Here is a 27,535-nt window from a genome sequence, read left to right on the forward strand (position 1 = left end):
CACATCTAGAGTTCAGAATGACAATTCTCAAGGTTCTAGCCGGGCTCGAAAAAGGCATGGAAGATATTAGAGAAACCCTCTCAGGAGATATAAAAGCCCTTTCTGGAGAAATAAAAGAACTAAAATCTAACCAAGTTGAAATTAAAAAAGCTATTAATGAGGTGCAATCAAAAACAGAGACTCTCACTACTAGGATAAATGAGGCAGAAGAAAGAATTAGCGATATAGAAGACCAAATGACAGAGAATAAAGAAGCTGAGCAAAAGAGGGACAAACAGCTACTGGACCACGAGGGGAGAATTCGAGAGATAAGTGACACCATAAGACAAAACAACATTAGAATAATTGGGATTCCAGAAGAAGAAGAAAGAGAGAGGGGAGCAGAAGGTATACTGGAGAGAATTATTGGGGAGAATTTCCCCATTATGGCAAAGGGAACAAGCATCAAAATTCAGGAGGTTCAGAGAACGCCCCTCAAAATCAATAAGAATAGGCCCACACCCCAACACCTAATAGTAAAATTTACAAGTCTTAGTGACAAAGAGGAAATCCTGAAAGCAGCCCGGGAAAAGAAGTCTGTAACATACAATGGTAAAAATATTAGATTGGCAGCTGACTTATCCACAGAGACCTGGCAGGCCAGAAAGAGCTGGCATGATATTTTCAGAGCACTAAATGAGAAAAACATGCAGCCAAGAATACTATATCCAGCTAGGCTATCATTGAAAATAGAAGGAGAGATTAAAAGCTTCCAGGACAAACAAAACTGAAAGAATTTGCCAACACCAAACCAACTCTACAAGAAATATTGTAAGGCGTCCTCTAAGCCAAGAGAGAGCCTACAAGTGGTAGATCAGTAAAGAACAGAGACAATATACAGTAACAGTCACCCTACAGGCAATACAATGGCACGAAATTCATATCTCTCAATAGTTACCCTGAATGTTAATGGGCTAAATGCCCCAATCAAAAGACACAGGGTATCAGAATGGATAAAAAAAAAAAAAAAAACCCATCTATATTTTGCCTCCAAGAAACTCATTGTAAGCCTGAAGAGACCTCCAGATTTAAAGTGAGGGGGTGGAAAAGAATTTACCATGCTAATGGACATCAGAAGAAAGCAGGAGTGGCAATCCTTATATCAGATCAATTAGATTTTAAGCCAAAGACTATAATAAGAGATGAGGAAGGACACTTTATCATACTCAAAGGGTCTGTCGAACAAGAAGATTTAACAATTTTAAATATCTATGCCCCCAGCGTGGGAGCAGCCAACTGTATAAACCAATTAATAACAAAATCAAAGAAACACATCAACAATAATACAATAATAGTAGGGGACTTTAACACTCGCCTCACCAAAATGGACAAATCATCCAAGCAAAAGATCAACAGGGAAATAAAGGCCTTAAAGGACACACTGGACCAGATGGACATCACAAATATATTCAGAACATTCCATCCCAAAGCAACAGAATACACATTCTTCTCTAGTGCACATGGAACATTCTCCAGAATAGATCACATCCTTGGTCCTAAATCAGGACTCAACTGGTATCAAAAGATTGGGATCATTCCCTGCATATTTTCAGACCACAGCGCTCTGACGATAGAACTCAACCACAAGAGGAAGTTTGGAAAGAACCCAAATACATGGAGACTAAACAGCAGCCTTCTAAAGAATGAATGGGTCAACCGGGAAATTAAAGAAGAATTGAAAAAAATCATGCAAACAAATGATAATGAAAACACAACGGTTCAAAATCTGTGGGACACAGCAAAGGCAGTCCTGAGAGGAAAATATATAGTGGTACAAGCCTTTCTCAAGAAACAAGAAAGGTCTCAGGTACACAACCTAACCCTACACCTAAAGGAGCTGGAGAAAGAACAAGCAAGAAACCCTAAGCCCAGCAGGAGAAGAGAAATCATAAAGATCAGAGCAGAAATCAATGAAATAGAAACCAAAAAAACAATAGAACAAATCAACAAAACTAGGTGCTGGTTCTTTGAAAGAATTAATAAAATTGATAAACCCCAGGCCCGACTTATCAAAAGAAAAGAGAAAGGACCCAAATAAATAAAATCATGAATGAAAGAGGAGAGATCACAACTAACACCAAAGAAATACAAACTATTATAAGAACATACTATGAGCAACTCTACGCCAACAAATTTGACAATCTGGAAGAAATGGATGCATTCCTAGAAACATATAAACTACCACAACTGAACCAGGAAGAAATAAAAAGCCTGAACAGACCCATAACCAGTAAGCAGACTGAAACAGTCATTAAAAATCTCCAAACAGGGCGCCTGGGTGGCTCAGTGGGTTAAGCCGCTGTCTTCGGCTCAGGTCATGATCTCAGGGTCCTGGGATTGAGTCCCGCATCGGGCTCAGCGGGGAGCCTGCTTCCCTCTCTTTCTCTGCCTGCCTCTCCGACTTCTTGTGATTTCTCTCTGTCAAAAATAATTAAAATCTTAAACAAAAAAAAATCTCCAAACAAACAAAAGCCCAGGGCCAGATGGCTTCCCGGGGGAATTCTACCAAACATTTAAAGAAGAACTAATTCCTATTCTCCTGAAACTGTTCCAAAAAATAGAAATGGAAGGAAAACTTCCAAACTCATTTTATGAGGCCAGCATCACCTTGATCCCAAAACCAGACAAGGATCCCATCAAAAAAGAGAGCTATCAACCAATATCATTGATGAACACAGATGCAAAAATTCTCACCAAAATACTAGCCAATAGGATTCAACAGTACATTAAAAGGATTATTCACTCCGACCAAGTGGGATTTATTCCAGAGCTGCAAGGTTGGTTCAAATCCGCAAATCAATCAATGTGATACAACACATCAATAAAAGAAAGAACAAGAACCATATGATACTCTCAATAGATGCTGAAAAAGCATTTGACAAAGTACAGCATCCCTTCCTGATAAAAACTCTTCAAAGTAAAGGGATAGAGGGCACATGCATCATTATCATCAAAGCCATTTATGAAAAACCCACCGCAAATATGATTCTCAATGGAGAAAATCTGAAAGCTTTTCCGCTAAGGTCAGGAATACGGCAGGCATGTCCATTATCACCACTGCTATTCAACATAGTACTAGAAGTCCTAGCCTCAGCAATCAGACAACAAAAGGAAATTAAAAGCATCCACATTGGCAAAGAAGAAGTCAAACTATCACTCTTCGCAGATGATATGATACTATATGAGGAAAACCCAAAAGACTCCACTCCAAATCTGCTAGAACGTGCACAGGAATTCAGTAAAGTGTCAGGATATAAAATCAATGCACAGAAATCAGTTGCAATTTCTCTACACCAACAACAAGACAGAAGAAAGAGAAATTAAGGAATCAATCCCATTTACAATTGCACCCAATACCATAAGATACCTAGGAATAAACCTAACCAATGAGGCACAGAATCTATACTCAGAAAACTATAAAGTACTCATGAAAGAAATTGAGGAAGACACAAAGAAATGGAAAAATGTTCCATGCTCCTGGATTGGAAGAATAAATATTATGAAAATGTCTATGCTACCTAAAGCAATCTACACATTTAATGCAATTCCTATCAAAGTACCATCCATCTTTTTCAAAGAAATGGAACAAATAATTCTAAAATTTATATGGAACCAGAAAAGACCTCGAATAGCCAAAGGGATATTGAAAAAGAAAGCCATAGTTGGTGGCATCACAATTCCGGACTTCAAGCTCTATTACAAAGCTGTCATCATCAAGACAGCATGGTACTGGCACAAAAAGGACACACAGATCAATGGAACAGAATAGAGAGCCCAGAAATAGACCCTCAACTCTATGGTCAACTAATCTTTGACAAAGCAGGAAAGAATGTCCAATGGAAAAAAGACAGCCTCTTCAATAAATGGTGCTGGGAAAATTGGACAGCCACATGCAGAAAAATGAAATTGGACCATTTCCTTACACCACACACGAAAATAGACTCAAATGGATGAAGGACCTCAATGTGAGAAAGGAATCCATCAAAATCCTTGAGGAGAACACAGGCAGCAACCTCTTTGACCTCAGCCGCAGCAACATCTTCCTAGGAACATCACCAAAAGCAAGGGAAGCAAGGGCAAAAATGAACTATTGGGATTTTATCAAGATCAAAAGCTTTTGCACAACAAAGGAAACAGTTAACAAAACCAAAAGACAACTGGCAGAATGGGAGAAGATATTTACAAACGACATATCAGATAAAGGGCTAATGTCCAAAGTCTATAAAGAACTTAGCAAACTCAACACCCAAAGAACAAATAATCCAATCAAGAAATGGGCAGAGGATATGAACAGACATTTCTGCCAAGAAGACATCCAGATGGCCAACAGACACATGAAAAAGTGCTCCATATCACTCGGCATCAGGGAAATACAAATCAAAACCACAATGAGATAGCACCTCACACCAGTCCGAATGGCTAAAATCAACAAGTCAGGAAATGACAGATGCTGGCGAGGATGCGGAGAAAGGGGAACCCTCCTACACTGTTGGTGGGAATGCAAGCTGGTGCAACCACTCTGGAAAACAGCATGGAGGTTCCTCAAAATGTTGAAAATAGAACTGCCCTATGACCCAGCAATTGCACTACTGGGTATTTACCTTAAAGATACAAACATAGTGATGTGAAGGGGCATGTGCACCCGAATGTTTATAGCAGCAATGTCCACACTAGCCAAACTATGGAAAGAACCTAGATGTCCATCAACAGATGAATGGATAAAGAAGATGTGGTATATATACCCAATGGAATACTATGCAGCCATCAAAAGAAATGAAATCTTGCCATTTGCGACAATGTGGATGGAACTAGAGCGTATCATGCTTAGCGAAATAAGTCAAGCAGAGAAAGACAACTATCATATGATCTCCCTGATATGAGGAAGTGGTGATGCAACATGGGGGCTTAAGCGGGTAGGAGAAGAATCAATGAAACAAGATGGAATTGGGAGGGAGACAAACCATAAGTGACTCTTAATCTCACAAAACAAACAGGGTTGCTGGGGGAAGAGGGGTTGGGTGAAGGGGGGTGGTGTTATGGACATTGGGGAGGGTATGTGCTTTGGTGAATGCTGTGACGTGTGTAAACCTGGTGATTCACAGACCTGTACCCCTGGGGATAAAAATATATTATGTTTATAAAAAATTTAAAATAAAAAATTTCAAAAAATAATAAAATAAATAAATAAAAAATGACCAAATAGAGTGATACTTACTTTACAATTTTGAAACTCAAAAAACAATGTGGCATATTAAATCAAACCTAGGGCTCTGAGAAATAATATTTATAAAAGGAGAAAGTACTGAAAAAAGCAAAGGCAGAAAATCCTGTAATATAAACAGAACAAAGGAAAATAAACCTGTAAAAGAACAAGATCAAGACAAATAATACTATTCAGTATTAATACTAAAAGATAGACTACTATTAATCAATTACCTGTGTTCCCGCATCTAGCTGTCTTAGAGACCAATATATAAATTTTACAAAAGGCTCATGAAGCTTGGTATTCACAAAAGGCATCCACTGTAGCTGCTCTGTCATCATAGGCAAAAGCTAAAGATAAAATGGCAGAAGTTATAAATGCACAGTAATGTTAGATGGTGAAGGTCAATTACCACAATTCCCCCAAAATTTTTTTCAAAAGAAAAAAGTTCTGTAATAAAAATCCTCACTTTGAAACCAAATGCAACACAATACAGAAATATATATTTGAAATTTTAAATATGTACATCCTTTAACCCAGCACATTAGTCATCAAAGATTTTAAGGGAATGAAGCTGTATAGACATTCCCTGGACTTCAAATGGACAAATAAATTTATAATACATATATAACCATAAAAATGGTAAGAGAATCTGTATTTAGGTGATAAAAGGTTACCAAAGGGCAAATGTAATCAGATCCCATTTATATAAAATATCTGTACGAATTTATATTGAAAGAGATATATGAAAGAACGTTTTTAAAAAACACTCTGAGAGCTCTGCCTTCAGCTTGAAGTCTGCTTGAGATTCTCTCTTCCCCTCCCACTGCCCCTCCTCCCCACCCTTATCCCTGCTCACAAAGGTAGGTGCACTTGCACTGTCTACAATGAATAAAAAATAAAGATATTAATAATAAAAATTTTAAAACTGAGATAATACTTTATTCTTAGTATGTCTGTCTTGCACAAATATCTTAATAATTAAAGTCAATTGGTAAAAATAATCAACTGTTTAAAAAAGATGTCTATGAAAAAACACATCAAAAGTATATCATTTTGCTAAAAGATTTTAAGACCATAAAGATATTCTATGCCTTTGATGAAATACTACTACTTCTGGTATATTAGCCTAAGAAAAACACCTAAAATACCCCCCACCTCCAAAAGCACAAGTATAAAAATAGTTAAAGTCACATTCTTTGCAAAAACAAAAATGCAGAGGAAACTTAATTACCTAGCAATAAGGAAATGGTTAAGTCATGTATATAACCACTTAGGGAACTTAAGATTGTGAACAAGAAAAATATTAATAATAAATTAAGCAAAAACAATAAAAGCTAGGATACAAAATCATATGTAATTTGATCAAGAGGTATGGAAATAAACACACAAGTTTGGAAGGATATATCTGACCTTTCATCGTACCATCTAGGGACTTCTGACCACTTGCACCTTTAGAAATACTGGCTTCTCTGACACCAATTTCTCCTACTTTTCCTTCTACTTCTCTAGTCACTATCTGTCTCTATGGTTGGTTCACTGTCACTCACCTGGTCATAAAATGTTGGGATTCTTCAAATTTAGCATTAACTCATAGAGACTGATTCCCATATTTACATATTGTTATGCATCCCTTTACATATCTCTCTATCTCTCTCTTCCCTGGCTCTGGTCCCTTATATCAAAACCTAGTAAACATATCCATTTTGGTATCACAAACTGAGCTTGTCCAGAATTTATCAGATGAAGGAGGCTCAAACCCAGATCTACTCCAGTATTTATTTTAAGTGAATGCTACTTATATTCACCCAATTTTACAAAAGTTAAGAAACCTGGGAGCCAAAGTGGACACAAAAATTTATATACCAGATCCATTACAAAGTCTCATCTATTTTACCTCAACAGTCTACTCCTGATTCCATAACCACGATTCTAACAAAAATTACTATCTTCTTTCACCCAAACTACTTAGGAGTTTCCTAAATATTCAGCATCTGCTCTGGCACCTTCAAACCTATTTCCATGTAGCAGCCAACAGGATCCTTTTAAAGCATAAACCTGATGCTATTTTCTCCTTAAAGGTCTTCACTGGTTTCCTACTACTTAATTATCATTTTCTGGAATGAAATTTCAAGCAAAATTGAAAAATTAGAGATACCTCAAGTTGAAAAATGTCAAACCTGTATTTTTGTGGGTGAATGGAATTTAGCAACTACTTAATCTCTCTTAAGGCCATAACTCCAGTAAAACTTTATATACTTAATCCCTCTCACCCTATATTTTAATATGAGATTTCAAACTGGGGAAGAGTGCACCTGGGTGGTTCAGTTAAGCATCTGCCTCCCTCCAGCTCAGGTCATGATCCCAGGGTCTTGGAATTGAGTCCTAAGTTGGGTTCCCTGGTCAGCAGGGAGCCTGCTTCTCCCTCTTCCTGCTGCTCCCCCTGCTTGTGTGCAGGTGCTCTCCCTACCAAATAAATAAAAATCTTTAAAACTGAATCAAAGTGATTTAGGATGCCTATCTGGCTCAGTCAGTAGAGCACATGGCCCTTGATCTTGGGATTGTGAGTTCAAGTACCTAGCTGGGAGGAGGGAAGAGGGGGAAGAAGAAGAAAAAAGAAGGTAGAAGGAAGGAGTAGGAGGAGAAGGAGAAAGAGGAGAATGAGAACTTTGTCATATTGGTTATATAACACTAAAAGGAAGCGTGCAAAAAAATTAAGAATGTGAGATACTCAACTGAGCTTGACTCTCCGACAAGTTATTTGTTCAAAATATGGGAGGCAAGAAGGATGGTGCAGGAAGTAAAGTATCCCAAGTTTAAAGAGACTTGGGAAACATTAAGACCAAGAGAACCACAAAGGGATGGTTATAGTTTATTTTTGTTGTGGTGAATTTAATGTTAATAATTTTATAATTCACACACCATAAACTTCCCCTATTTAAAGTGTACAATTAAATGATTTTTAGTTTATTCACACAATTGTTAAATCATCATCACAGTTAGTTTTAAAACATTTTCATCACCTACTCCCCCAAACCCCTAACATTAGCAGTTACCTCAATATTTTCCCCAACTATTCCAGCCTGAGGCAACCACTAATCTGCCTTCCTATATACGTTTACCTTTTCTGGATTTTTCATATAAATGTCATCATACAATATGTGGTCTCTTGTGACTTGCTTCTTTCACTGCCAGTATCTTCAAAATTCATTCACGCTGTAGTATGCATCAAATATATCATTCCTTTTTACCACCAAATGCTACTCCATTGTATATACAGACCATCTTATTTATCCATTTGTCCACTGATGGACATTTGGGTTGTTTCCGCTTTTTGGCTATTATGAATCATGCTGCTATGAACATTCATGTATAAATTTCTCTGTGCACATATGCCTTCATTTCTCCTACTTAGGAGTATAACTGCTGACTTATATAGTAAATCAATGCTAAATCTTTTCAGGAAATGCCAGACCATTTTCCAAATGTACTACATGGTTTTACATTTTCACCAGCAGTGTATGAGTTTCAATTTCTTCATTCACATTTTGGCTACAGTTAAGATTATTTTTTAATCTTAGTCATACTAGTGGGTGGGATATAGCAACGTGGTTTTGATTTGCACTTCCCAAAATTAGTAGAACATAATTTCATGTGCTAATTGACTATTTGTATATGATTTTTAGAGAAATGTCTAATCAGATCCATACTGCATTTTTATTTGGGCTTTCTTTTTATCGCCGAGTTACAAGGCTTTTTAAAAAATATTTCAGATAGAAGCCCCTTATCAGATATGTGATTTTAAAAATATTTCCTTCATCAGTAGGGTTGTCTTTTGACTTCCATGATGGATCCTCTGAAGCACAAACCTTAAAAAAAAAAAGGGTTGTCTCAGATTTTTTTTTGTTAGAATTTTCTCAGCAATAGAGGTTTGTCTGTCTTCTGTTCGGTCTCAACAACAGTCAGCATTTATTGGACATGTGTTTTTATCAAGGCACTATAAGGGGCTAGGGCTGCAGAGATGTAGAAGTCAAACTGGCTGGCAAGGCTCCCAAAGATCACCATTCTTCAACCCTGCTTTCTTCTGTCTGCCCATTTCTCTGTTCATACCTGGTACTCCAGCCATCCAGACCTTTTGTAAATAATTAAGATACATTGCTCTTTTCCCAATTCCATGTTTTCTCACGTTATTTCCACATTCCCCATTACTAAAATGACTGACAAACTGAATATATCTAAGGTGTATAATGTGATATCCTAGTATATGCATGCACTGTGAAATGACTACACAACCAAGCTAATTAACATATCCACAGTTACTTTTTTTTCCCTTTGGGGGGGTTAGTAAGAACACTTAAGACCTCTGAGGTGTTAGGTGAGCTCTCACTGTAGTTTTGTTTTGATCTGTACTTCTCAGATTATCTGATACTGATTTTTTTCATATACCTATTGGCTATGTATGTATCTTCTTTAGAAAAATTTCTATTCATGGGGCACCTGGGTGGCTCAGTCAGTTGAGCACCAACTCCTGATTTTGGCTCAGGTCATGATCTCAGGGTCATGGGATCAAGCCCCGCATGAGGCTCCATGCTCAGGGGAGTTTGAGATTCTCTTTCCCTCTGCCCCTCCCCACCCCGCAGTGTGCATGCGCTCTCTCTAAAATAAATCTTTTTTTAAAATGTCTATCCAGGTCTTTTATCCATTTTTTAATCAGTTAAGTTTTAAATTTTGATAAAACTCAATTTACCTTCTTTCGTTGGTTCCTTGTGCTTTTGTCATATTTAAGAAAACACCACCAAATCCAATGGCACAATTTACTTGTATGTTTTTGCCAAAGAGTTTTGTACATTTTACCTCTCATGTGTAGGCCTTGGATGCACTGTGAGGGTTCATTTCTGGATTCTCAATTCTAGCCCCTTGATCTATATATATCTATCCTCATGCCAACATTACATTCTATTCATTACTGTATCTTTGCAGGAAAACTTAAAATCAGGAAGTCCTTAAAATCAGTCCTCCAACTCTGTCGTTTTTTCAACCTTCTTTTGGATATTCTAGGTCTCTGGCATTTCCATAAGAATTTCAGGAGAGGTTATTAATATCTGCCAAGAAGCCAGCTGGGATTTTATAAAAGTTGCACTGAATACATAGATCAGTTTAGGAAGTATTAGTACACTAAGTATTCCAAACCATGAATAAGGATGTCATTCGATCTTAACTAGATCTTTTTAATTTTTCAGCAATATTTCAGTTTCAAAGCATGAGTTCTACACCTCTTTTGAAAACCTGATTCCTAAATATTTTATTCTTTTTGGTGTCACTGAAAATGGAATTGTTTTCTTAAATTCATTTTCAACTGTTCATTGCTAGTGTACATATACACAATTGACTTTTTGAATAGTGAACTTGTATCCTTTAACCTTAATTTGTGTATTAGTTTTAGTAGTTTTTTAGTGAATTTCTTAGGTTTTTATATAAATGAGATCGTATCATCTGCAAATAGTTTTACTTTCTTTCTACTCTGGATGTCTTTATTTCATTTTCTTAACTAACCACCCTGGCTACAACCTCCAGTACAATGTTGAATAGAAGAGGTGAGAGTTAAGTATTCTCTTGTTCCTAATTTTAGAGAGAAAGCGTACAGTTTTTCTTCATTAAGTATAATGTTAGCTGTGGAGGTGCTGTAGATATGCTTTTCCAGGTTACCTCTAGCATTTCACTGCTTTTATCATAAAGGTATGCTGGATTGTCAAATATTTTTTCTGTATCTACTGAGAAAATCATGTGACTTTTGTCTTTATTCTACTGATTTCTTTTTTTTTTAAGATTTTATTTATTTATTTGACAGACAGATATCACAAGTAGGCAGAGAGAGAGAGAGAGGAGGAAGCAGGCTCTCCACAGAGCAGACAGCCCGATGCAGGGCTCTATCCCAGGACCCTGGGATCATGACCTGAGCCGAAGGCAGAGGCTTTAACCCACTGAGCCACCCAGGCGCCCCACGAGCTGATTTCTAAAGGTTAAGTCAACCTTAGATTCCTAGGAAAAAATATACTCAGTTATGGTATATAATTCTTTTTTATGTGGCTGGATTCCATTTACTTGTATTGGATTAAGGATTTTTGAGTCAGTAATCAAGAGAGATTGGTTTCTAGTGTTCTTGTGATGTATTTGTTTGGTTTTGTTATCATGGTAATGCTGGCCTCATAAAATGAATTGGTAAGTGTGGCCTCATAAAATGAATTCTCTGTTTTTGAAAAAAGTTCATGAAGAATTTTTATTAATTTTTAAAATGTCTGGTAGAATTCACCAGTGAAGCAATTTCACCAAAGAAAAGAAGGCCTTTTCTTTGAAGGTAGGCTTTTGATTCATTTAATCTCCTTACTTGTTACAAACCAACTTAACTTTTCTGTTTCTTCTTGAGTCATTTTTGATAGTTTCTGTCTCTCTAGGAATTTGTTACTTATCTACTTTATTAGTCTATAATTATTAGTAGTATTTCCTTATAAACCTATCTATAGGCTGATAATATATCCACTTTTATTCCCAATTTTAGTAATCTTGGATTGGCCTCTCTTCAGTTGGCCAATCTAGCTAAGGGAAATATTAAAAGGGGTCCTCTAAGCAAAGAAAGAGCCTAAAAGTAACTGACCAGAAAAGAACAAAGACAATATACAGTAACAGTCACCTTACAGGCAATACAATGACACTAAATTCATATCTTTCAATAGTCACCCTGAATGTAAATGGGCTAAATGCCCCAATCAAATGACACAGGGTATCAGACTGGATTAAAACAACAACAACAACAACAAAAGACCCATCGATAAATACTGTCTGCAAGAGACTCATTTTAGACCCAAAGACACTTTCAGATTTAAAGTGAGGAGGTGAAAAACAATTTACCATGCTAATGGATATCAAAAGAAAGCTGGGGTAGTAATCATTGTATCAGATAAATTAGATTTGAAGCCAAAGACTATAATAAGAGGTGAGGAAGAACACTATATTGTACCTAAAGGGTTTATCCAGCAAGAAGATCTAACAATTTTAAATATTTATGCTCCTAACATGGGAGAAACCAATATAAACCAATTAGTAACAAAATCAAAAAAACACATCAACAATAATATAATGATAGTAGGAGACTTTAACACCCCCCCCCCCACTGAAATGTACAATCTAAGCAAAAGATCACCAAGGAAATAAGGCTTTAAATGACACACTGGACCAGATGGACATCACAGATATAGCCAGAACATTCCATCCCAAAGCAACAGAATACACATGCTTCTTTAGGGCACATGGAACATCCTCCAGAATAGATCACATCCTAATTCACATATCAGGCCTCAACCAGTACCAAAAGACTAAGATCACTCTCTGCATATTTTCAGACCACAATGTTAGAACTCAATCACAAGAGGAAAGTTGGAAAGAACTCAAACACATGGAGGCTAAAGAGCATCCTACTAAAGAATGATTGGGTTAACCAGGAAATTAAAGAAGAACCAAAAAATTTAAAAAAAAATTCATGGAAACAAATGAAAATGAAAACATGACTGTTCAAAATCTATGGGATGCAGCAAAGGTGGTCCTGAGAGGAAAGTATATAGCAATATGAGCCTTTCTCAAGAAATAAGAAAGATCTCAAGGACACAACCTAACCCTGCACCTAAAGGAACTGGAGAAAGAAGAGCAAAGAAAGCCTAACCCCAGCAGGATAAGAGACATAGTAAAGATCAGAGCAGAAATCAATGAAATAGAAACCAAAAGAACAGTAGAACAAATCAATGAAATTAGGAGTTGGTTCTTTGAAAGAATTATTAAGACTGATAAACCCCAGGCCAGACTTATGAAAAAGAGAAAGGACCCAAATTAATAAAATCATGAATGAAAGGGGAGAGATCACAACCAACACCAAAGAAATACACAAAATTATAAGAACATAGCATGAGCAGCTGTATGCCACCGAATGTTGCATGGAATGTGAAAGAAATGGATGTGGAAGAAATGAATACATTTCTAGAGACATACAAACTACCAAAACTGAACCAGGAAGAAATAGAAAACCTGAACAGACCCATAACCAGCAAGGAAATTGAAGCAGTCATTAACATCTCCCAACAAACAAGAGCCCGGGGCCAGATGGCTTCCCAAGGGAATTCTACCCAACATTTAAAAAATTAATACCTATTCTCCTGAAACTGTTCCAAAAATAGAAATGGAAGGAAAACTTCCAAACTCATTTTGTGAGGCCAGCATTACCTTGATCCCAAAACCAGACAAAGACCCCATCAAAGGGAGAATTACAGACCAATATGCCTGATGAACATGGATGACAAAATTCGTACCAAAATTCTAGCCAGTTGGATCCAATAGTACATTAAAAGGATTATTCACCATGACCAAGTGAGATTTATCCCTGGGCTGCAAGGCTGGTTCAATATCCACAAATCAATCAATGTGATACAATACATTAATAAAAGAAAAAACAAGAACCATATGATCCTCTCAATAGATGCAGAAAAAGCATTTGAAAAAGTACAGCATCCTTTCTTGATCAAAACTCTTCACAGTGTAGAGATAGAAGTTACATACCTCAGTATCATAAATGCTATCCACAAAATGCCCACCACCAATATTATTCTCAATGGGGAAAAACTGAGAGCGTCCCCGCTCAGGTCAGGAACACAGCAGGGATGTCCAGTGTCACCACTGCTATTCGACATAGTGCTAGAAGTCCTAGCCTCAGCAATCAGACAACAAAAAAGAATAAAAGGCCTGTGAATCAGCAAAGAAGTCAAACTGTCACTCTTTGCAGATGATATGATACTTTAGTGGAAAACCAAAAAGATTCCACCCCAAAACTGCTTTATTACAAAGCTGTAATCATCATGACAGTATGGTACTGGCACAAAAACAGACACAAAGATCAATGGAACAGAACAGAGAGCCCAGAAATGTACCCTCAACCCTCTGGTCGACTAATCTTCGACAAAACAGGAAAGAATGTCCAATGGAAAAAAGACAGTCTCTTCAACAAATGGTGCTGTGAAAAATGGACAGCCACATGCAGAGGAATTAAACTAAACCACTTTCTTACCCTACATACAAAAACAAAGTCAAATGGATGAAAGACCTAAATGTGAGACAGGAATCCATCAAAATCCTAGAGGATGACACAGGCAGCAACCTCGTCAATGTCAGCCACAGCAACTTCTTCCTAGACATATCGCCAAAGGAAAGCAAAGACAAAATAAACTATTGTGGCTTCATCAAGATTAAAAGGTTTTGCACAGCAAAAGGAAAAAGTAAACAAAACCAAAAGACAACTGACAGAATGGGAGAAGATATCTGCAAATAAAATATCAGATAAAGGGCTAGTATCCAAAATCTAGAAAGAACTGCTCAAACTCAACATCCGCAGAACAAATATTAGAATTTATCAAACTCAAACACCCAAAGAACCAGTCCAGAACGGGCAGAAGACATGAACAGACATTTCTCCAAAAAAAGACATCCAAATGGCCAACAGACACATGAAAAAAGGCTCGACATCACTTGGCATCAGGGAAATACAAATCAAAACAATAATGAGATATCACCTCACACCAGTCAGGATGGCTAAAATTAAGAAGTCAGGAAATGACAGGTGTTGGCGAGGATGCAAAGAAAGGGGAACCCTCCTACACTGTTGATGGGAATGCAAGCTGGCACAGCCACTCTGGAAAACAGTATGGATGTTCCTCAAAAAGTTAGAAATAGAGCTACCCTTTGACCCAGCAGTTGCACTAGTGGGTATTTACTCCAAAGATACAAATGTAGTGATCTGAAGGGGCACCTGCACTTGAATGTTTATAGCAGCAATGTCCACAATAGCCAAACTATGGGAAGAGCCTAGATGTTCATCAATAGGCAAATGGATAAAAGCAGATGTGGGGTGTGTGTGTGTGTATACCATGCTTTGAAACTAGAACTATACATACACATACGTGCACACAGTGGAATACTATGCAGTCATCAAAAAAAGAAATCTTGCCATGTGCAATGACATGGATGTTATTAGAGGGTATTATGCTAAATGAAGTAAGTCAATCAAAGAAAGAATTATCATATGATCTCACTGATATGTAGAATTTGAGAAACAAGGCAGTGGGTCATAGGAGAGGGGAAAATGAAACAAGATGAAATCAGAGTGGAAGACAAACCATAAGACACTCTTAATCTCAGGAAACAAACTGAGGGTTGCTAGAGTGGAGGGGCGTGGGAGGGATAGGGTAGTTGGGTGACAGACATCAGGGTGGGTATGTGCTACAGTGAGCACTGTGAATTGTGTAAGACTGATGAATCACAGACCTGTACCCCTGAAACAAATAATACATTATATGTTAATAAATCAGAAAAAAAATAGGCATCCACATTGGTCAGGAAGAAGTTAAACTGTCACTGAAGTTCCATCAAAACCTATTATAACTGATAAATGAATTCAGTAAAGTAGCAGAATAAAAAATTAATATACAGAAATCTGTTGCATTTCTATAAACTAATAATAAAGAAGTGGTAGGAGAGATTAAGAAAACAATCCCATTTACAACTGCACCAAAAGGAATAAAATACCTAGGAATAAACTTAACCAAGGCGCTAAAGACCTATACTCTGAAAACTATAAAACAACAATGAAAGAAACTGAAGATGACACAAACAAATGGAAAGATATTCTGTGCTCATTTACTGTTGGAATTAAATACTGTTAAAATGTCTAAACATTCAACGTAATCCCAATCAAAATACCAACAGAACTGAACTAGAACAAATAATCCTTAAATATGTATGGAACCACAAAAGACTCCAAATAGCAAAAACAATCTTGAGAAAGAACAAAACTGGAGGTATCACAGTCCCAGCTGTCAAGATATACTATTAAGTTGTAGTAATCATAACAGTAATCCTAACAGTATGATAAAGACACAAAAATAGACATACAGAATTTTCAGGTATCTCCTATAAATGCTCAATTCACAAAAATTTATTTGAGCTCCTAAAACCTACAAAGGAAAACTGAGGTCATAGTGAGGGAGTTAAGATAATATCCCCTGTCTCTGAGAATCTTTCAGCTTCCTATGAAAGAGGAAAAAGACAAACATAGAGAACAGTCTAATTATGTATTTTTAAAAAAAAAAAAAACCTGATTTTTAAAAAACCAAATGTATTTTATTGTGAAACCCTTCCAAATTAGAGCCATTAAAGGCAGGCCAAGACGGGGATGCTATCTACTATCACCTCTATTATTTACCTTCTTCTAGAAGGACTGACTACATAAAGCAATAGAAAAACCCTGTCTTTTATATATATGAACTTGTAAAATTGATGAGAAAATGGAATAAAATGTGTGACATTAAAAAGCAGACAATATTTTCATTAATTCTAAATAATGTGCACTTAACTAGAAAACATAAGAAAAACATTTTCTTAAATTATCAGAACCAATGATTTCAGTGAATTGTCCGGTTGCTAAAAATATAAAAATCTTCCAAATACTAGTATTATCTGATTTTAGAGATGGGAAAAAAGTCATATTCATAATACCAAAAAAATTTCCAAACCTAATAAAGTAAATGAAAAAGGAAACATGCAAAATACACAAGTATAAAAATATACACTTCATTTAAGAACATGAAAAACTATATAAAATGAGGGATGGGAAAATTTATTGTAAAGATACCAATTCTTAATTAATCCAAAAATTAAATGCAGTAACAAGAAAATACAAAAAGCCTTTTTAAAATTATATTAAAATGAGTATTTTAGACAATTAAAAATTTCTTCTAAGAATAACCAGAAACTTCCCTGCCCATGTAAAAGCATATATTAAAGTCAGAATTAATCAGAACACTGCAGTAGTAGTACAGGAACATACAGATCAATGGAACAGAATAGTAACTAAAAAAAAATAGACCCAACCTCATAAATACATTTCATATACAATATGTATCTCACATACATTTCAAATTAATGGGTAAAAACAGGAGTTACTCCATAAGGACAACTTGCTTACCATTTAAAAAATGAAAGTGTATCTCTACTATTACATCAAAATATATCATAGATAAATTAAATATTTCAAAGTTAACCGTGAAAAAAAGCCTAGAAACAAAAAATACAAAGATTTTCCAAATGTCGGGGCAAGAGAACTAAGTCTACTTTAACACTGTTACAGTGGTAGAAATAAAAGAAATGGTATGAGTTTAACTACATAAAAATGTAAAACTTTTATATAACATAGAATACTACTATGGAATCTCTAGGCACAATTTTTTTGTTGAACAAAAAAATAATCTTGAAAAAGAACAAAGTTGAAGATCTCACACTTCTTAATTTCAAACTTGCTACAAAGCTACAAGTAATTAAAAGAGTCTGGTATTTGCATAAAGAAAAATATACAGACCAATGGAACAGAGAGCCCAGGAATAAGACCTCACAGACATGGTGAAATGATGTTTGTCAAGGGTGCCAAAATTACTCAATGGGGGAAAACCAGATATCCACATGTGAAAAATGAAGTTAGACCTTTATCCTGTACCAGGGACAAAAAACTGAAAACTAAATGAAAGAAAGACTTAAATATAACTAAAACCAAGTAATTTCTAGAAGCATTACTTGGCATATGGTCCTTTTACTCCATCTTCAAAGCCAGCAAGCATGTGACCTGCTTTTCTGCTCTTTTGTCTGGTTAAAAGCTCACAGGATTACTGGGCCTACCCAGACCATTCTGGTCAATCTCTAGTGGAAGGTCAGCTGATTAGGAGCTGTAACTCACTTCTGCCACAGAACATAAGATACGGGGATTAGGATATGAACATCTTGAAGGCCATTATTCTGCCAAGCAGAAAATGCATTTAAAAGAAACATTTTAGGTAAGTGTGGAAACTGGAAATAATTTTCTAAAATGGAACCCTGGCCAATATTTAGCAACTACAAAATTATTTCTGAAAACATTAAACCAAATGTTAGATGTCTACTCTAAGAAGTTTTAATATATTTCTTGCTATGACCACATATATTAACTAGAAATCATGAGTACCAATATCCAAATTAATGTCTGTAACTTAAGAAAATGGTTACTTCTTTTTGTTAATGAGAAGCCCCTTGCAAATACTTTCTATCCCTTCATGACAAAAAAACAAAACAAAATTATTTTAGTGGAATTTGAGTCTTAAAATAATGTGTTTTTAGGAATTTTATCACTGATCATCTGCCTAACTAGTATAAAATTATTGTTGCTATTTTCAGAGTTAAGTTCTTAACTTCTAGTCTCTATTTTTAAAAAGAAATTTCAAATAAAAGTAAGAATTAATTTTAATTAAGTCTGGAATGAATCTTTTTAGAATTATTGGTATGGTCAATTTTCTACCAAAAAGTATTTTTTCCTCTTATAAAACATACAACAGGCTTTCCAGTAGTAATCTTCATGAATCATATACATCAAACCAAAAAACAAACCTTTATACACTTCTCCTGAATATCATTTCTCTGAGAAGCAAATCTGAGTAGCGGCTTTTCACCATCCATTCCAGATTCTTCACTTTTTATTTTACTAAGGTGATGATCTGAAATCCAATCCATGAAGACAGTTAAAAGTTCATAAACTTGTGCATTAAGTGGTACCTATAGGTAAAAAAGTAAATCAAACATTTATTTCCATCTATAACCTCAAAATTTTAAGAGCAAGTTTTAAATTTAGGGATCACAGAATAATTTACCTAATGGTCACTAAAATATGCACTGAATGAAAAAGCTTCCCCGAACAAAGGAAATTCCAAATCAAAATCCCCACTTAACATAAGAAACATGTTAAAGGATGGCTGAGAGAAGGAGAGAAAACCCATCTTAAAAAGGAAATTGAGGACTGACTGAGTGGCTCGGTTGGTTAGGCATCTGACTCTCGATCTTAGCTCAGGTCTTCATCAGGGTTTTGAGTTCAAGCCCTGTACTGGACTCCATCAAGAGCGAGGAGCCTTCTTGGAAGGAAGGAAGGAAGGAAGGAAGGAAGGAAGAAAAAAGGGAAAGGAAACTGAAGGATGCCTGGATGGCTTAGTTCGTTAAGCATCTGCCTTCAGAGTCCTGGGATCAAGCCCCATATCAGGCTCCCTGCTCAGCGGAGAGCCTGCTTCTCCCTCTGAATGCTGCAGCCCCTGCTTGTGCTCTCTCTCTCTAAAAAATAAATAAAATCTTAAAATAAAAAAAAATTCAAAGAACCGAGCCTTATTGCCAAAAAAAAAAAAGAATTTTCGTAAAAATTCTTTATCCAAGTTTAAAACACAGAAAAGTAAAATTGGCCTTAACTCAGGAGCATGAACCACCATAACGAAGATTTTAACAAGTTTAAAGGTTTAGAAAGTTAAACAATTTCTACCATGGAACTTCATATTTTCTTCTTCCCAAAGAAGTTTTTTTTTCTTTTTCTTTATAACATTCTATAAACAGAATATGAAACTTCTCCTGGAAATCCTGTTCTCTCAGAGTCCATCAAAATGTGAGGCGAAGAATAAGAAAAAAATTCCATAAAAATATATAAATTCAATTATACTGATTTTAGTATTCCTTCAAATAACTTTTAGTCAATTTCATTCTACATTTATCACACATCAACCTTAAACAGGGAACTATGCTAGACTTAGTTTTTAAGAAATCTGAAAAGATAGAACTATAAAAGCAAATAAACAAAAAGGTAACATTAACCAGACAGCAATCCATAAAATCAAAATCAGATTATTAAAAACAGAGTTGCATTATTCTGGACAAGGATAATATTTTAATTTATAATTTATATTAAATTTAACTGACAAATATTATTAGTTTCAGAGGTAGAATTCAATGACTCCTAAGTAATATGCCATTGTATATACATACCACATCTGCTTTATCCATTCATCTGCTGATGGACATCTAGACTCCTTCCATAGTTTCGCTATTGTGGACATTGCTGCTATGAACACTGGGGTGCATATGCCCCTTCAAATCACTATTTTTGCATCCTTTGGATCAATACCTAAAAGTGCAATTGCCAGGTCATAGGGCAGCTCTATTTTTAATTTTTTGAGGAATCTCCATACTGTTTTCCAGAGTGGCTACACCAGCTTGCATTCCTACCAACAGTGCAAGAGGCTTCTCCTTTCTCTGTATCCTCGCCAACATCTGTTGTATCCTAACTTGTTCATTTTAGTCATTCTGACTGACATGAGGTGGTATTTCATTGTGGTTTTGATTTCTATTTCCCTGGTGCTGAGTGATGTTGAGCCACTTTTTTCATGTGTCTGACGGCCATTTGTATGTTTTCTTTGGAAAAATGTCTGTTTATGTCTTCTGCCCATTTCTTGACTGGATTTTTAGTTTTTTGGGTATTGAGCTTGGTAAGTTCTTTCTAGATTTTGGATACTAGCCCTTTATCTGATAGGCCTTTTACAAATATCTTCTCCCATTCTGTAGGCTGCCTTTTTAAGCTTTGCTGACTGTGTCCTTTGTAGTGGAGAAGTTTCCATCTTGATAAAGTCCCAATAGTTCAGTTTTGATTTTGTTTCTCTTGCATTTGGAGACATGTCGAGCAAGAAGTTATTGCAGCAAAGGTCAAAGAGGTTACTGCCTGTGTTGTCCTCTAGGATTTTGATGCATTCCTGTCTCACATTTACGTCTTTCAACCATTTTGAGTTTATTTTTGTGTATGGTGTAAGAAAGTGGTTCAGTTTCATTCTTCTGCATGTGGCTGTCCAATTTTCCCAACACCATTTGTTGAAGATATGGTCTTTTTTCCTATTTATTGATGATTAGTTGACCATAGAGTTGAGGATCCATTTCTGGGTTCTCTATTCTGTTCCACTGATCTATGTGTCTGTTTTTCTGCCAGTACCATAGAGTCTTAATGACTAAAGCTTTGTAATACAGCTTGAAGTCCAGAATTGTGAAGCCTCCAGCTTTGGTTTTCTTTTTCAAAATTCCTTTGGCCATTTGGGGCCTTTTCTGCTTCCAAACAAATTTTAGGATTGTTCTGAACAGGGGTAATTTTAACCTGTTTTCTTCAAATAGGAACTTTAGATAATAATTTCAATCATCTTAAGTACTAAGTATAAAGGCATCCCCTTTAATAAAACATGGAACGCTGTATGACAGGAAGAAGGTGAGGGTAGGGATAGTGAAATATTTTCATTTACAACCACAAAAAAAATGTCTATACGTATCTGTTACCTGGCAGAGGGCAGTGGCAGGACAAAGCTGGCCCTATTTGTACACAAAATCATAGGTCCAGGCCAGGAGAGAAGGTAGACCTTGGGTTTGGAGCCCTCAGGAAAGATGTGCAGATTGGTCTTGATGCCTTTGCTATGGTTCCCTCCACCCACCCAGATGGAAACCCTGAGGGCCTGGGCCAGCAGGATGGTGTGGATGTGGTTATTGTCCCTTTACATGACCACTACCTCCTGGTGGCAGAACTCCTTGACAGTCTGCCCACTCTCAATGGACACATCTCATACTATAGGTAGCCTGAGGTGAGCAGTTGCAGAGAGACTAACAGGAAATCCAAGGTCCCCTAGCTGCTGAAGGAGGCCAAAAGATTGACTACTGAGGTATGCTTCTCCATCTGCTCAATCAGGTCTGTAAAACATGGGTGGAAATGTTTAAACCGTGAACTCAGTAAAGGCCTGGGAGACGAGGTTCTCTTTGATCTTGGCAGACACAGGCTTGAATTGCTAAAACTCCTTGCTCACATTCAGCAGCACCTCCAGGTGCAAGCATCCAGAAGCGCAAGAGAAGCAGTTCACATAAAGCCTGGTCTTATAGATGTACAAGAATTTTTGGTAAAGATGCTCAATCTTCTGTTGACAGATGTCATCCTCAGCGTACTCCCTGTACAGAATGTCAGCTCCAACAGCTCCAAGAACAGAGGGTTCTGCACAGCAATCTTTTATTGAATTTAGTCCTGCTGAGCCACGGTATCTTCATCATAGGCCAGCCAGACAGTTAACACCTTTAGAGTCACACCGCCCAATGGTGGCTCCTGATTTTGTTACTGAGATTCCTCTACAACTATCTTTAAATGATGCTGTATTCCTACTTTATGAAAAGAACTAGAGGGCTTATCAAAATTATTAACAGCCTACAGTGAGGTATCACTAGCCACCCACTGAAAAGGTCAAAATGAAAAAGAGAGAAAATACCAAATGTTGGCATAGTTGTGGAGTAACTAACATTCAAACATTGCTAGTAGGAGTATAAAATGGTATAACTGCTTTGGAAAACTGGCAGTTTCGCAAAGAGTCAAGTATCTATGACCCACAAATTCCAGTCTTGGTTGTATTTCTAAGGGGAATGAAAACATCTGTCCACTAAAAGCTTTGTACGTAAACATTCTTAGCGGCTTTTTTCATAATAGACAAAAGGTAGGAATAACCCAGGTGTCTATTAAAAGAAGAATGGATAAGCAAATTGTGATCTGTTCATATAGTGGAATACTACCGAGCAACAGAGGAACAAACTACCGATATACCCAATGTCATGATGAGCAAAATAAGCCTTACATAAATGAGTGCATACTATACAACCCCACTGACTGAAGTTCCAAAATAGTTCTAAATTAGTTCTAAAATAGTTCTAAGTTCTAAAATAGTTCTAAAACTAATTTATGGTGATAGAAATCAGATTAACAGCTACCTCTCGCAGGGAAGAACTGAGAAGGGACATAAAGGGAACTTTCTACGGTGATGGAAATGTTCTATATCTAGTCGCAGGTTACATGAATATAGGCAGTTGTCAAAACTGACTAAGCTATATAATTAACGGTCTCTGCATTATATTACTGTATGTAATTTATACCTCAAAGTAAAGTCCTTAGAAAAAATTAGTAAATAAAGCCCATTCAGGCATGGATTGCAGTCTTGAGAGAAAACATGGAAAGCTTGTGGAATCTTAAAACACAACGAAAAAACGAAAAGCAGCATGTGAATTTCCTTTCAATCTCTGGATTGTCATAAACTCATACTTCCTCTGCAACAGTACATATCCATGAATTATTAGGCTTAAGGTCTGTGCCTGAAGCACTTGTTTTGCTTTTGTAAATAAAAGCATACTAGAAATATTATACAGAAATTTCTCTGTAAAGGAATTATTATGGTAAACTCTTTCATACCAAAACGATGTTTGCCAAAAATAGATTCAAGAACAAAGAGAAAATGTCTTTGTTTTCTATTGGAGAAATTTTCAGTCATATCATACCTTGTGAGTTTTTGAGACTGGTACTTTATCTTGTTTTAAACTTTTCATTTCATTAGCATGTGAATTTCCTTTCAATCTCTGGATTGTCATAAACTCATACTTCCTCTGCAACAGTACATATCCATGAATTAAAATACAATTGTAATAAAGGTGAGAAAAATCCAAAAACAATCATTTAAAATTCACTTGTGTCAAAGAGCAGACAACTTACCTGTAAATTATCTAAACGAGCTTGAACTCTCTTAGCCTGAATCTCCATCTTCTTGTTTTCTTCACTTACTTCATTTAACTAAAGTGAGAAAACATTAAATACTTCAATATAAAGCTTAAGCTGATTTCATACTAAAGGTTTCACAAATGTTTACAAACATTACGTCTTCATATTTATGAACATAACAGCATTCCATTTATCTAGGTCTTATTTATTTTCTCTTAATGTTTTATACTTTTCAGTATATGTGTTAGTTATAAATTAATAAATCTTTCTTTTAAATTTATTCCTGGATAGCTATGCTTTTTGATGCTATCATCTGTGGTATCTTTCAATAAACAACACTATTAGATTACTGTTGGCATATAAAAATACACTTGATTTTTGTGTATTGAATTCACATCCAAGGGCTTCTCCTACATTTGCTATATTCTACTAAATTGTTTGTATATTTATTTGGATACCTGTGCATACAGTTACATAATCATGTTATCAGTAGATAATTCTTACTTCTTCCTTTACAATCCTTATTTCCTATTTTTTTCCCCTATTGCACTGACTAGTACAGTGTTCAATAGAAACAGTAACAGTGAGGGGCGCCTGAGAGGCTCAGTAGGTTAAGCCTCTGCCTTCGGCCCAGGTTAGGATTTCAGGGTCCTGGGATTGAGCCCTGCATCAGGCTCTCTCTCTCTGCCTGCCTCTCTGCCTACTTGTGATCTCTGTCAACCAAATAAATAAATAAAAATCTTAAAAAAAAAAAAAAGAAAGAAAGAAAGAGTAACGGTGAGAACGCTTTGCTTCCTTCTGATTTTAGAGGGAAAACAATAACTTAAGTATGATTTTGTTGTTGGGGTTTTCTGCAGCTACCTTATCAAATTTAAATTCTCTTATTACTAGTATCATGAGTTAGTGCTGAATTTTATTATCAATAGAAATAATAAACCATAATTTTCAAATGATAAACTTTGTTTTCCTGTACTAAATCCACTTAGTTTAAATATTATTTTTATGTATTGCTAGATTCAATTTACTAATATTTACAATTTTTGCATCTATATTCCCATGCAACTAGCTTGACTATTTCTTTTTCTGTAATAATCTTGATACATTGAGTTTCAAGGTTATCCTGGCCTCATACAAGGAGGGTTTTTCTCTTTTTCTATTTATATTTAAGGTATGTGATGTTTGCTCCTTAAAAGTAGTAAGTCTTTCTGCTCCATCTTTTAACTTTATCTAATGTTTTCAGCAGTCTGAAATCAATGTTCTTATGTATGGTTTTCCTCAACATTTATCCTGCTTAGGCTTAACATAATTTATTGTTTTTACAAGCTTTGGATAATACATGGCCATTTCTCTTCACATATTTTGCTTTTGTCCTATGATCTCTCTTTGAACTCCCATGTTAAAAATTTTAACTGAACATATCTCTTTTATAAATTTGTTTATTCTTTCTCCACTCAATGTTTTTACTTCAAAACTTTTTAGGATCAATAGGTAATGGTCTTCTAGTTCATTAATCCTATCTTCTGCTGGGTCTCATCTGCTATTAAACCCATTCGCTGGAGTTCTGAAATTCAATTAGTGTATTTTTAAGTTTCAGAATTTCATTTTAATTCCTTTTTATAAATTCTCCTTCTCTAATGAAGTTCCCAATCTTTTTTTCTACTTTCTTGAACATATTAATCATTATTTTAAAGTCACTGCCTACTAGGTCCAATATCTTGATCATTGCTAGGTATATTCATATTGTTTTGGGCATTTTTGTTCTCTTTATATTGAGTTATGTGATTCTTTTTATAATTTTTCATAAATTCTAGTTAGCTAACATGCAGTTCAATATCAGTTTCATGAGTAGAATACAGTGATTCATGTGATTCTTTTAATGTAATGATTAATTTTGTATAGAATGACAAAAATATTTATAAATTTTATACATAATAATTTTCTTTCAGAGTGGGCTCATTTTTTTCTTTGCTAGATACCCCAAATGGGGACTGATTACTCTAAACAGGAACTAAGATCAGTTAAGACCATGTTTCAGCTTGAGGAGGGTTCCATATCTATAATTTGCCTCTTCCTAGGATATAACCCTGATCCTTTCAAATGAAAGCCTATGGTATTCACAAGGACCCTAAAGCCTGATGAGTACTGAATATTAATCCTTGACTCCTCAGCTTGTTAAGACTTAATGGAAATTGTTTTAATATTATTATCATTATTGTTATTATTGCAGACTTATTTATGTCCAATGCTAACATAAATTACTATGCAAGTCAGTCACAGAAATAACTTACCTTTTTATTTAGCAATTTTAAAATACAGTTAAGCTTTGAACCATGCAGAGCTGATGGTCATCGATCCCTGGGCAATAAAAAATTCAAATAGAACTTTTCACTCCCCAAAACACTTTACTAATAGCTTACTGTTGACAAGAAGCCTTAGTGATAACATAAACAGTCAATTAACACATACTTTTTATGTTATATGTATCATATACAATGTTCTTATATTGAAGTAGGCTGGAGAAAACAATAGGTTATTAGGAAAATCATAAGGAGAGACATTCCAAGATGGCGGAGGAGCAGGAGATCTTAGTTTTGTCTGGTCCCAGGAATTCAGCTAGAGAGCTATCAAATCATTCGGAACTCCTATGAACCTGTGAACTGAACAAGAGCTCTAAGAAAAGAATTGCTGTAATTCTACAAGTAGAAAAGCAACCACTTTCTGCAAGGTAGGAGGTGTGGCAAAGTGAATCCTAGGCAATATATTGGAAGATAAACCACGAGACCCATGAAGACCCATGAGACCATGTGGTATATATACACAATGCAGTAATACTTAACCATCAGAAAGGATGAAATCTTTTCATTTATAGTGACATGATGGAACTGGAGGGCTGAGTGAGTAAGTTAATCAGAGAAAGACAATTATATGATCTCACTCATATAGAATTTAAGAAACAAAACAGAGGATTATAGCAGAAGGAGGGAAAAATAAAACAAGACAAAATCTGAGAGGGAGACAAATGAGAGACTCTTAATCAAAGGAAACTAACCGAGCATTGCTGGAGGGGAAGGGGATCGGGCAATGAGGTAACTGGGTGATAGACATTAAGGAACATGATATAATGAGCACTGGGTATTAGGTAAGACTGAGGAATCACTAAACACTACTTCTGAAACTAATACTATTTGAATTAATGGAATTTAAATTTAAAAAAAAGAGAGAGAGAGAAAAAAGAATATTAAAAAAAGAAAAAAAAAATGAAGGGGGTGGATGCCGAGGAGGGGAGGAGAAAGGGAACAAAGTGACCCAGATCAGCAGAGCATACTCTTGAGAAGCAGTGGGAAAATGCAATTCCTGGCCTGATCTTTGTCATATCCAGGATTACTAAAGGAGAATAATTCTCCTGAATATAATGAAAAATACATATATAATAAAGGTAAGATGGTAGACTCTAATATGAAAAAGAAAGAGAAAATCATAAGGAAGAGAAAATATTTACAATATTGTACTGCATTTATCCAAAAAAAAAAAAACTTCATGTAAGTGGAACACAGTTCAAACCCATGATATTCAATGGTCAACTGTATGTGTGTATATAAATACACATATATATGTATATATATATATAATTCATCATACCAAAAGCCAGCAAACTATAGCCCAAGGATCAAATCTGAATGCTTATTGTTATAAACAGCATCTTACAGCCATGCTCATTCACTTACTTATTGCCTTATAGCTACTTTTTTTTTTACTTATAGCTACCTTTTTTTTTTTTTACTTCTAGCTACTTTTGCATTATGTCAGAATTG

At 35.7% G+C, this 27,535-nt stretch overlaps 1 protein-coding gene and 1 pseudogene across 11 annotated transcripts in view; both read right to left on the reverse strand.

Moving 5' to 3' along the window:
• CCDC138 (coiled-coil domain containing 138) overlaps positions 1 to 27,535 on the reverse strand; it is a 154,160-nt gene that overhangs the window by 98,330 nt on the left and 28,295 nt on the right. For 9 of the 11 annotated variants that reach the window (XM_045077599.1, XM_045077595.1, XM_045077594.1 and 6 more), the window contains 4 exons: positions 23,718 to 23,795; positions 23,507 to 23,611; positions 18,746 to 18,910; positions 5,476 to 5,592 (listed from right to left, as the gene is read on the reverse strand). In XM_045077599.1, coding sequence (XP_044933534.1) covers positions 5,476 to 5,592; positions 18,746 to 18,910; positions 23,507 to 23,611; positions 23,718 to 23,795 — 465 coding nt within the window. The remainder of the gene's footprint in view (positions 1 to 5,475; positions 5,593 to 18,745; positions 18,911 to 23,506; positions 23,612 to 23,717; positions 23,796 to 27,535) is intronic. The other 2 variants (XM_045077597.1, XM_045077596.1) reach the window with 1 other exon arrangement.
• LOC106007022 lies at positions 21,191 to 22,301 on the reverse strand (annotated as a pseudogene).

This window comes from Mustela putorius, unplaced genomic scaffold (assembly GCF_011764305.1).
Source record: "Mustela putorius furo isolate JIRA1106 unplaced genomic scaffold, ASM1176430v1.1 tig00000224_pilon_pilon_pilon, whole genome shotgun sequence".
NCBI lineage: Eukaryota > Metazoa > Chordata > Mammalia > Carnivora > Mustelidae > Mustela > Mustela putorius.